This window comes from Bombyx mandarina, chromosome 12, assembly GCF_030267445.1.
Source record: "Bombyx mandarina strain Sakado chromosome 12, ASM3026744v2".
NCBI classification, from domain to species: domain Eukaryota; kingdom Metazoa; phylum Arthropoda; class Insecta; order Lepidoptera; family Bombycidae; genus Bombyx; species Bombyx mandarina.
The window spans coordinates 14,625,617-14,637,682 of record NC_143219.1 but is presented as its reverse complement, the minus strand read 5'-3'; the positions used below and the strand labels follow the sequence as shown (position 1 = coordinate 14,637,682).

Sequence of the window (12,066 nt, the reverse complement as noted above, 5' to 3'; positions counted from 1 at the left end):
GTATAGCTGATGTATGCCCGTCCAGACTTAATGCAACAACTCTCAAAGTGTGCCTTCGTGTTACATTCTTTACAAATATGGTCCTTGGCTGAACACTGTGATAGGCTGTGCCGTTAATTCTTTCCACAGCGTAAACAATGCATTGGATTTAATTTTCGTGTTGTATTTTGATGTAATGGTACGGTTTTGGTTTTGCTCCTATTTATTTTTTTAATACTTGTTCGTGGTGTGTCTTGTTCTGCCTGTTCTCTTGATTGAGAGATTGTAAAAATTTGTTGAAAGGTTACTTCTCTTGGTATTCCGTCTACCATTTGAATTAAATCAGGCCATTTTTGTTTCAAGTCAGTTTCTAAATCTGGATGATTCAATCCAGTGGCAAAGCGGTCACGTAATTGTCGTTCCAGGAAGTCATTAGCGTAGCCACAATCCCGACTAAGACTTTTTAATCTGTTTGCATAGTGCTCCATCGTTTCATTTTGTTCTCTAGTGCAATTCCAAAATTCTGTTAAGGCTCTATATCTCGTCGTTTTTATGCGATAGAGGTCTAATAATTTGTTACAAATTTCGCTGTATGTAGCTATATCGAAATCAGGCGTTAAAGCTACTTTTAATTTGTGGAATATCTCTGGTGTTAGTAAATTCAGAAGCAAATCTTTCTGTAAGTCGCTGTTATTGATATCAAGAATTTTGCATTTGTTTTCGAAAAAATCAATGTAATCGTCAATTCTGAATGTATCTGGGTTGTATTTATCCATATTGAAATTTTTGATTATACTTATCTTGTTATCCGTATCATGTTTTGTAAAAGAGTCGTTCGTCACGCTCTTGGCTGTTGTATTGCAAGCTGCTGGTACCAACAACTTCAAGATTTGTAAAATCTGTTCTTGCTGGTTTTGTTGTGCATGTAAAAATAATGCGAATTGTTCATCGTTCATCTTAATTTCTTTTAACTCGTCGCCAATATAATAAAACAATGTTTTCAAGACATAGTATAAAATATATAATAATGATAGATGGTAAAAATGACAATGTGTTCGAAGTATATTTCAAATAATGGAATATGAAAAAGAAGGTTACAACAGCTATATCTCTTAACATCTCGTTTCATTTAATTTCATCCCATTTGAGTAATATCTCAAATCAATCAACTTCATGGCATTTCGCTCATTTTTCATAAAACAACATAATTTTATAAAAGATTAGGTTGTATGCTGTGATGCTTTGACTTTCCAGTTGAAATAATGGAACTACTACTGTCCATAGTCCATAGATAAAATATCTTGTCACAAATATTAAGTCACAATTAAGTGTATAATCTATGTCTAGTCAGTTAACTGATTTATTATGATTGAGTTGTGATTAAACTAAAATTGTTAATTATTTACCTAATTAATATAAATTCGTATATGTGTATCTTGCAAATACCGTTATATTTACCTTTAAATAACATGCAAAACAGTTATTTTATAAATTGAAGAAGACATTTTATCAACATTAATATGGCTCAACCATCTTTATCGGTGTCCTGGGATGCATACCAAAATAGTATATGCCGCGGTCTTAGTACACTTCAACAAGTAAGCTAAAATTGATGTTAAAAAATTATTGCGTTTAATAAATCCATTTTTTTACCAGTACTTCTTACATATTATTTTTAAAGAGAATCACGTAAACATTACATGTATAAAAAAAATTAATGAAGTTACCTATTAAAGTACAAATTTCGTATAATTTTGAAAGTCTTTATTAAAAATTTCTCTTTAAATAAATTGTACCACATTCATTAGAAGTAAACTTTGTCATGCAGCAAAAGGAAGATTCAATTGTAGAATTTATTTGCTTCAATACAAAACGCTTAGGATTTATAATCACATTCTCAGCGCGGTGAATTTGTGGACATGACACTGGCTGCAGATGGGCATATGGTGCGAGTGCATCGCATGGTGATGTCTCTCATAAGTCCTTACATCAAGCAGTTGATTGCCTCTGCAGATTGTCAACATCCAGTCATATTTCTCAATGTAAGAGCTAAGTATTTAAATTCTATCAAATTAGCAGATTATGTCTCATACATACTTGTTAAGTGGTATTGGAGAAAGATCACAAAGCAAAAGGTTCTCCTGGACTCCTAGACTCCCAGAATTACTAAACTAAAACTAAAGTTATGAGTTAGAAATCTCAATAGTATTTTAATATACCATCAAAATGTAACAATTCACAGAATTACTAATTCAATTCAGCATCACTCATGAATATACAACCAAGTGTGCAACAAAATCTTAATTCTTAACATAGTGCTATCATCTTCATCTATCATTTATCTTCTATCTATATATATAAAAATGAATTGCTGTTCGTTAGTCTCGCTAAAACTTGAGAATGGCTGGACAGATTTGGCTAATATTGGTCTTGAATTATTCGTGGAAGTCCAGAGAAGGTAAAAGGTGAAAAAATATGAAAATGCTCAGAATTATATAAAAACAAACAATTTTGTTTTTCCTTTGATGTGTCCCTCGTAGGATGGATTCCTTTTGTTTTTTTTTAAGTTTATTTTATGCAAAAGTTTGTCTTTTATTTATCGACTGAGGCACTACGAAGTCTGCTGGGTCAGCTAGTCATTTAATAAAATAGTGTATTTTATTTGTGATTGTATTAAGTAGGATTGTTTTAATTATTTTAATTAAACAAAACTTTTCACGAGTGTTAATCAATAAATTCCTGTATTATTTTCAGCAAGTATCATATAAAACATTATCCTCGATATTAGATTATGCTTATACCGGAGTAGTTCAGGTTCCTAATGAAGAACTGAATGCTTTTATTGTAGCTGGGAAAGCACTTCACATTAGAGGAATCGTTGATATGGTATGTAATAAAATGAATACATTTTAGGTTAATATCTACAGGGGGTTGTAAAAAAGTATGGATACTTATTAAAAAATGTATAAATACAAATTAAACCATCTGGTAACTAAAGTAGTTACATAGAAATGACTCTACTTGATAGTGTTTTGTTACTTCAGAACATTGAAATACATGTTGAGAATTGACTGACATTAAAATTATGATTAGAAAACCAGATTACCTATGGCAGAGTTATTAGTATATAATTATTAATTTTAAACTGTAATATTAAGAATAATTAAATCTTTTAAAACTTTATTAAATTATTAAAAAAAAGAACACCTAACCTAAAAGTACATGTTATTATCCGCAACATGCTTCGTCAGAAATATATTAAGATGAGAAATATGTGTAGTGAAATACTGGATTTATCCATGTTTGGACTGATACATAACCAGTAAAAAACAGCTAGATTTGGGCCACTTTGGTATATATTATGCATTGAATAAAACATCCAACGCCATCTAGTTTAATTTTATTAACTTGGAATCAAGTGTTCATTGTTTTATAAATCTTACCCATCCAATCCTGCCACTAACCATATATACAAACCACACTTATTTCAAAAATAACCAACCAATTGCGCTCAGTCTTATTTGAATAAAACTGTTATGAGATGATGTATACAACAAAAAATGAAAGCTGAAGCTATTGAAGTTTGAGTGCAACTGCAAAGGATTAATTTAGTTTTATGTAGAAAGTCAGATGAGAGAAGTCAAATTTATGTAAATTGAGCCAAGCTTTTACTAGTTTTTTTTTTATTGCTTAGTTGGGTGCAAGAGCTCACAGCCCGCCTGGTGTTAAGTGGTTACGGGAGCCCATAGACATTTACAAAATATATGCGCCACCCGCCTTGAGATATAAGTTGTAAGATCTTAGTATAGTTACAACGGCTGCCCCACCCTTCAAGCCGAAACGCATTACTGCTTCACGGCAGAAATAGGCAGGGTGGTGGTACCTACCCGTGCGGACTCACATGAGGTTCTACCACCAGTAAGTGTTAATAAGCAATAGTTACCGCTTGCCAGAAAAATAAACAACTCATTACAAATGCATAGTAAGGTCTATATGAACTTATGCCATAGAACTTCAAAGATTTGAAGGTCTCTCCTATGTCAGTACCAAAACAAAAGATCTCAAAGGGTCGGTGATTATAGTTAAATTTAGATAACCAGTGTTTAGAATTGCTTCAGTTTCAAATCATTGCTATTGATATTATAATTTAAAACAATTCAAAGACATAAATATGATTTTTTCAGAATATTGATCATACATTACCCATGCTGAATGCTCGTTCGGTTGTTCAGATTCAAAACTCTGTATCAAATTCTAGCACAGCAGCAAAAGAAAATAGAGAGAAAACCGAGTCCAGTAATTCACCGAAAAAAGAATCTTCGGCACCAGAGTAAGTTTCTTAATTGTTTACACTGGCAGATAAGCACTTGAATACGTGTCATCTACTCATATTACCAACCAATTACAATGTTATTGATTAAGAGGCGCAGGTAGAGGATTTTGAGCATGTGTGGATATGTGACTTTTAATGAAATAAAAAGTGATATATAACTGCTAGCTAAACAAAACAGCGTTAAGCAGGGTCTTACTTTACCTATAATTATGTCTAAAGCTCGCGACAATCGGACAAAATGGTATGCTGCATTTATATCACACCACTTGCTGTGCTATCAATTTTAGTAAGCAGAGTTGTATTTTACAGCTAGATGCATACATGGTCAACTTATCCCCTACATAAGAGAGTTCTTACATTAATGTTTTATATGCAGATAATGCAAAGTTAAAGATTGCATACGATCAACATGTGCTGTCCATTATTTTACTCGTAACTCTGGCAACACAAAAATTCAAATCGTTTTTTGTATTGTTTTTTTTAGAATTTCCAGAGTATTCGTTAATGAGAGCTCCCTTGACGATGATATGGATACATCGAATTATGACGACGTGCTGGATCAAGATTACAGTAAAACGAAATATTCAAAGACTGCAAAGGAAAAAGAAAGTACAAATAAAAAAGGTTAGATCAAAGGCCATGAATTGAATGTAATTTAGTCATTGCGTTTTTTCTAAATAAATAAGAAATGAATGAGTACATAATGTTATTTTTGAAAAAAAAACAATGGCATGCTTTTTATTTATACACTATAAAAAGTGTAAAAATGTTACTAGGATCTTTAGAAATTTCAGTCATATGTATACATTATTTTGAGTGTGGGTATAGTAGGTATTATGCACACAGTATATTTGTTTAAATATATCATGAAAACATGCATATTGTTCAAAGTGACTATCGGTACAACATACGAAAGATGCATTATTTCTGATGGCATTGTAAACAACAATATTTAATATGTTTTGATCAAGGATTTCTGAAATCTTATTTCATTGATAGCGCCCTTTGTTGAGTGCTTGCCATTTATTATTTTATTTATCAAAACTATTAGATTGATAAAAATTGCTTTCGATATCTCCATAATGGGTGTCTTTTGAAACCTGGGCCCGTACTGGTCAGAAATGTGTTGGACTGTGATACTCTGAGGTGCGAGCTGACAACACTCAGCCACCATTAAATAACAGGTAGATTTTAAAATAATCACCTTTTAATAAAATTATTGCAGATCAACCACCGAGCATGCAGTATTCAGTATCAAACCAGGGCAACTTACAAATGGTTTTAAATCGTTATCTATATTACTTGGTGTATACGGGACGAAATTCAGGACATCGGAGGTGGCAATGTATCGATAATCATTCGAAGAGAACTAAATGTCAAGCTGCTGTTGTTACCAAAAATAATGTTATTGTACAAAGGTAAGATAGTTTTTTTTTAATACGTACCAAGGGGTTTGTGATTAACGATTTAATCAGGCGAAAGTTGAAAATAATTACGACATAAATAGTATGAAATAACATTACTGTCTGCCTCTTTTTAGTTCTATGCTTGGTTCTACTACATGACTCAACAGAATTTGTTACTGACGAAGCATGTTGCTGATAACTTTATTTCTGTAATATGACGAAGCATGTTGCGGATAATAACATGTACTTTTAGGTTAGGAATATTGTGTTCTTTTTTTTATAATAAATAAATTTGAAAAAATTTGTTACAATTTTCACTAATGTGACTTTAGCAAACTGGGATCAAGTCGCGTATTTATTTCTCCTAATTATTAAGTCTTTTAGTTATCAGACATATTAACTCTTTTAGAGCCGAGCTTACACATATTTTGCAAAAAATTGCTAAAGGATTTTTAAAACAATGCACCTTAGAAAAAACTTTACGTAAAAAAACAATTACAAAAATAAATTCGAAATTAACAGCTAAATAATTTTAAAAGGTTATTTATAACTGTAATAACCGATTAAAATGTTATACGTGCCCGCGCTAAGACACGTCCGTATGTACAGATCTAAATATAATCAAACTGCAATAGTCGGTATTCCGACGCTCCTCACTTTATAATACTCACATACGCATTATAAGAGTCGATCTACCGACGGTTCGCGCTCTAAGGGTTAAGGCAACCTTTTTATAATAAAAATAAATTTCATATATAATTGCTCCTATATAACTCATATGTTTATGTAATTTTTTTTTATTAATTGAATGGTTTCTTCATTAGTTTGCAAGATTATTTTCTTTACTTTTATTTATTTTCCAGAATATCCCATAGTCAGTTTAATAAATAATAATTAACTATAATAAAATATTAAACCAAAACTGGGGTTGACGCATTGAAAAAGTTGCCTAACCATTTTCTATTATATTTTCGTGGTACCTTAGAGAATTTTGGAAGACTAAAAACAATATTTAATATTCGCAGATACTGATCTGTATCAATGTAGTTGAGACAAAGGAAATAATAGATAATCACATTTATTGGTTTCTATTGCAACCGCATTTTCCCCAACCCATCTGGTGCTGTAAAACCAAATTTATTATGTAAATCTTACTATATATTTTATTAATTGCAGGATATCGGCTCACAATCATTCGTTCCACGACGCTAAGATACTAAGGAAAGTGCAAAACGGCACAGTGTTCTCTGGCATACAACAAGCTGAAGATATGGGTAAAATGATGGTAGAAGAACGAGGACGCTCTGGCGCCGGAAGTCAAGATGATTCGGAAGCTAAATAAATTTTAGATTAAATACTGTTACTATTGACTGTCTAGATAATTTATTTAAAAACCCACATAAATTAATTTTGGTCATCTTTTGGTCATCCTTTAAAAGATGAACGTATGGGAGTGGAGATAATTATGTAGTAAATGGTTTATTAGAAATGTTTTAAAAGCGTAAAGCGTAGTAGGTAAGTAAGGCTCCCTGGTAGGGGCCGTAACTTACTAGCCTCATTAGGCCTCTTTACATTTAAAGAGCTGGGAAATACCGAATTTGAAAACACAGGAAACCAATTATACTTAAGAAATTAAGACACCTCCATCACGGTCGAGTCAATTTAACTGGCTCACAGCTATCAAATTGCTTTCAAATATTTTAAAATCTGATTTTCGTTCTGATGCCTTAATTTACCTGGACTTGAAAACTGGTATCGATTACTGCAGGCATATCTCATAGTATCTGCTATGTTTCCAAACCATAGAACACTACTTATATAAAGTAAGTTTCTGACTTTACTTTATGCTTTGCATTTTGGAGCAGTGATGTTACCGAGACTGAATTATTTTATTAGTTTCTTTGTAATTATTTTCGCGGGATTCTTTTGATTTATGTTAAAACATGCTTTAAGCCACAGTCTCCATTTACACCACTGACCACTAACTTAGTCTGTTGACTTGGTAGAACTTACTAAGCGTAAGTATCACTTGATTACTCTATTTCATTCTATTAGCTAAAAAAAAAAAATTTTTGTTTTAAGAACAAAAAATGTCAATGTACATTGTACGTATGGGCTATGTTTCTTTTGCTTTTCAAAGAGGACTAAAAACGTCATTAGTATCAATTAAAATTATAATTTATTTGTCAACACTGCTACACGTAGTGATTACTTGCTCAGTGACTGCTACAACGAGATAGACAGGGGGGTGCAACTCCCATACAAAGGAAAATAACATACAACTAGCGTCATCTTACTCCTGTGGCGACGTCATTTTTGTAACTTTTAGGCATTAATGATCTAATAAACTCACTAGATGGCAGATATGAGTTCTGACTCAATAAAAAATGTAGCGTACTTTGAAGCAGTGCTTCCACTTTTAGGGAATTCTCCCTTTTTTAGGGAAAAATAGCTGATATTTTGGATGATAAAGACAATTTAAAAAATACCAGGATTTAGGATATTTCGGGGTAAAAAGCAAAGCCTATACTAGTAACTGTTGTGAATTTTAAAATAAACGATAATTAAAGTAAAACAATGAACATTTTATTTTATGGAGAGAGAATGACATTAAGTCGAGTTGACAAGTAAAAGAATAAAACAGAGTTGTGTATAAAAACTATAAAGGTTTGATTCAACAGTAACCCTCTAGTAAAGTAAATCATAGATTAAGCCACTGCTTTTTCTTAGGGATTCCCCAGAATCCCAATAAGTATAATCCGCCAAATTTTTATTTACCTATTTTCGTTGATGTCACCAGAACTTACTTGTATTGTAATATACAGGTACTTCATGTACCATGAAAGATTATCATGGTAATTTCATTTACGAAAACCTTGTAATTGTCATTTCACTTTTGCTAGCAGTTCCTTCTTCAAAGACTGAGGTGGAAAGATTATTCAGTGTTCTCAAATTTAAAAACTGACAAAAGAAACAGGCTTTCTAATGAAACCCTGAACGGCTTGCTTCATAGAAAGTTCCCAACTTTGCCAGCAAACAATTGCTCAATTTTAGAACCGAACAGTGTTAGGTTGTGCAGCAAAAGAATATAAAAGCAATGCGTCGACTTCCTTGAAAATTCTAATCCTATAGATCTATGATCTTCTGGGGGCGTTTATATTATATATACCTACATTAAATAATATGCTGTGGTTTATTTTCTGTATTTTATTTACGCTTTCTATATGAGTCGTCTATTATCAAAGGTGGCAATCTGTGCATTTGGACAAAAAAAATTTATTGATATGTCAATACAGATTTATTTGAATATAATCGTCTCCTTCAAAGAATACGGTTCAAAACCTGCATTAAATAAAGGTTAATAGTTAACCTGTTATTTATCTAAGATGTCGTTCCGAAGAGTTTTGTGACTGCCAATGGAATATAAAGTCAATAATTCGTTTTTCTGATTTACCAATCATTGTCCAAAAGTCAGATTGCCGGCTTTGATAATAGTCGACTCATATAAAGGATTTATGAAAGTTGTCTAGGAAATTTTAGGGTAAATTCAAAAGAAACTAGGGTAAAATGTGTTAAAAAAAACGTAAGTGGAAACACTGCTTTGAAGTTTTCAAAATTCCAGGGCCGTAAAACAATCTCAAAAAAAAAAAAAAAGTTTTCAAAATGTCGTAACGATTTAATTTTTTAAATCGTTTTTTTTTGGTCTTGGTGTGAGTTATTTTACGTTGTAGTATTAATTTAGAGCAACTTTTAGCTTTATGAGAATATTAGACGATTAGACATTGAGAAACTCTGTTTTGAATTCTCTTTAGACATAACTTGGCTCCAATACTTTTTTCTTCGTTAGCGTTTCGTAAGCCTGTGTAACTATTTTCATTTCTTACAGAATGTTTATTATTAAAAATCAGCATGCCTCGAAGATCGAAAATGAAATGCTATTTCGGATGCCTTGATAACGGTGAGTTGACACTATTTTCCCGGTATATTATTTGCTAACATAATTATTATTCATAATATAATTAAATGAATTAGCACCAACTAATGGTCCTTCCTATTTCTGCTGCCTAGCTATCATATATGTTAAGTTTTGATCAAAACAGTCGGTATTAAGTCTCGTACTATCACACACACACCTCAGATAATAAAATTGTCTCGAGTGGGTGGAAGTATTTATGTTTTGCAACTCAGCGTATTATATGCTTATTGTCAAGTGGGCCCGAACTAGTTTTTTGGAATGATCAATCAGTCATGCTTTCCTGTTTAAATAAAATACAGCACAATTGATCTCACATCCAAAGTTAGATGATGGCATTCACGTTTTGTTTCCTGGTGTTTGATAACTAAGTTACACCAAGTGGCCTGTGACCACGTTCATCCTTCTACCCAATATAAAATAATGTTTTTATTTTTGTAGACAAAGGTTTGATAATGACAAAATTTTATGGAAAAATTATAAGGAGCACTAAAATGTCTGAAACATGAGAATATTGATGCACTATATTTGAACCAGAACGTGTTATGTAATATATTAATTTGTAAGTAAGATTACATTAACACTAAATTTTTCATGGTCGTATTTTTTCAATATTTGTTACATACTTAAGATACTTTGTTTCTCCGTTTCAGAAGAGAAACTGATTCAGCAAGGAATGTGAACTCTCAAGGGATCTTAATTTTTTTTAAATATGTTTATAATTGATAAATTAATAATTGAAATAGTTCATAAGAACTAAATTGATGCCAATTTTGTTTTAAAATAGGTTGTTTAGTTCTTATAGTTATAGTATTACGTTTGAATAGTTGTAATTAGTAAGTTAGTAATATATGAAAATACTGATATAAATTTTTGTAAATAACCTTTTGTAAATTCTACGAGAAGATGATTTTAATTAATGATCAAAAGTCAACGGTCTTTAAAAGCATTATTTGCAATTATTTAGATTTACTGTGGAATATATTTGCTAAGTTGTGTTTTCTGTATGAGCAGATATAAATGAAAATGCCCAAACATGATTATGTTTCTTACATTTTCATTATGTGAAATCAATATGCTTGTGACTGAGTATATTAATAATTTATTAAAACTTAAGTGATAGACAGCAACCCCTATGGCACTGCTGAAGTTTATAAGCACTGGTGACCACTTATCACGGGCCGGGTTGCGTGCTCGTCTGCTGTTGAGTGCAATAAAAATTTTCGAAACCCTTTCTATTATTTAGATGTAATATTAGTGTACATTTAATTTGGATTAAAAGATAAATTTACATTTTATGTTTGCATGTGTATGTTTATAATTCATTTGCATGTAACGAACACCAGTTTCTTTTTTAACAAAATGTAAACTAATGGTTTGTAATGAATGTAATTAACTTTAAGATGATTTTCTTTCAATCTGCTGTTTGTTTCATCTAGTATTACCAAAGCTAAAGCATCAGAAACGTCAGAATAGAAATAATTTAGATAGGGAATAAAAGTATAACTAATGTAATCATGTCTAAGATTACTATAAGCGTCATTAAGTACAAACTATCAATATTTAAGAGTACTTTAAATCATCATTACATTTTTTAAACATTTTTTGTTTTTCAAATCATGTAATAAAACGTTTGTGCAGAACAAAATGTCACATGTTATGAACATGATTGTGGGTTAATCGTTTCTTAAATTTCTAAATGTTTATAAGAATGCTAAGAATAATTTAGTATTCACTTTAGTGTGTGTATTATCTCTACAATGCTAGTATAAATGACAATTATTGTATGACGAAGCATAGGTAGTGTTTATAGATGTAATATTTTCATACAAGGTCATGATCTGTCACGATCAACTTTAAGCAAGAACTGCTATAGTTAAGAAACAAATTTATTAAATTTAATTCAAATTGTCTACTATGTTTGTAATGGAAAGCTGACATGTTTATATTTCGCACAAATGACTTAAGTGACATTGAATGATTTGATTATCTAGACTTAATTAACTTTTAGATAACTTTCGATTTAATGTTAATAAGTACTCTAGTAGGATTAATCTAGAGGAGTTATTGTTATTCGAAATTTTATACAATTGTACGTTCATACTATCTTTTAACAGTAAATTGTTTGTAATATAGGGAAATTAAATAGCTTACAGAGAATTACAGCTTTTTATTTAAAAAAACTGTTTTCTCTCTGTATGAAAAGGTCTTATCGATTAGAATGCTGAACACAATCAAACGTTCTTTAATATTTCATAAGTACTACCGGGAATTTCAGCGATTCTAAACGATAAGATTTTTTCATAAAGAGAGTTAATTATAAAAAATATTAAAATTACTAAAAAAGCCACCTGGTGGGGGGTAGGGAGATTAAT

The 12,066-nt window shown here is 31.2% G+C and overlaps 1 protein-coding gene and 1 long non-coding RNA gene across 2 annotated transcripts; both read left to right on the top strand.

The window, feature by feature from the left end:
* The first annotated feature begins 1,310 nt into the window (after positions 1–1,310).
* On the top strand, positions 1,311–7,088 carry LOC114248758 (uncharacterized). The gene is made up of 7 exons (XM_028182172.2): positions 1,311–1,577; positions 1,881–2,021; positions 2,734–2,865; positions 4,164–4,309; positions 4,797–4,936; positions 5,538–5,730; positions 6,895–7,088. Exons 1-7 carry the CDS (start codon positions 1,500–1,502, stop codon positions 7,058–7,060), a joined length of 996 nt encoding a protein of 331 aa, XP_028037973.2. The 5' UTR covers positions 1,311–1,499; the 3' UTR covers positions 7,061–7,088.
* Positions 7,089–9,323: 2,235 nt separating this feature from the next.
* Positions 9,324–11,851, top strand: LOC149501853 (uncharacterized). Its single transcript, XR_016324033.1, has 4 exons — positions 9,324–9,428; positions 9,605–9,676; positions 10,133–10,253; positions 10,345–11,851. It is a non-coding gene; the product is annotated as an uncharacterized LOC149501853 (long non-coding RNA).
* Positions 11,852–12,066: the final 215 nt, after the last annotated feature.

What these genes read in the sequence shown, in the direction of transcription:
- LOC114248758 (XM_028182172.2), top strand. Translation starts at nt 1,500, where the DNA reads ATGGCTCAACCATCTTTATCGGTGTCCTGGGATGCATACCAAAATAGT. An exon ending in ATCCAGTCATATTTCTCAAT is followed by an intron (nt 2,022 to 2,733) that starts GTAAGAGCTAAG and finishes TATTATTTTCAG; the next exon opens with CAAGTATCATATAAAACATT. An exon ending in AATAATGTTATTGTACAAAG is followed by an intron (nt 5,731 to 6,894) that starts GTAAGATAGTTT and finishes TATTAATTGCAG; the next exon opens with GATATCGGCTCACAATCATT.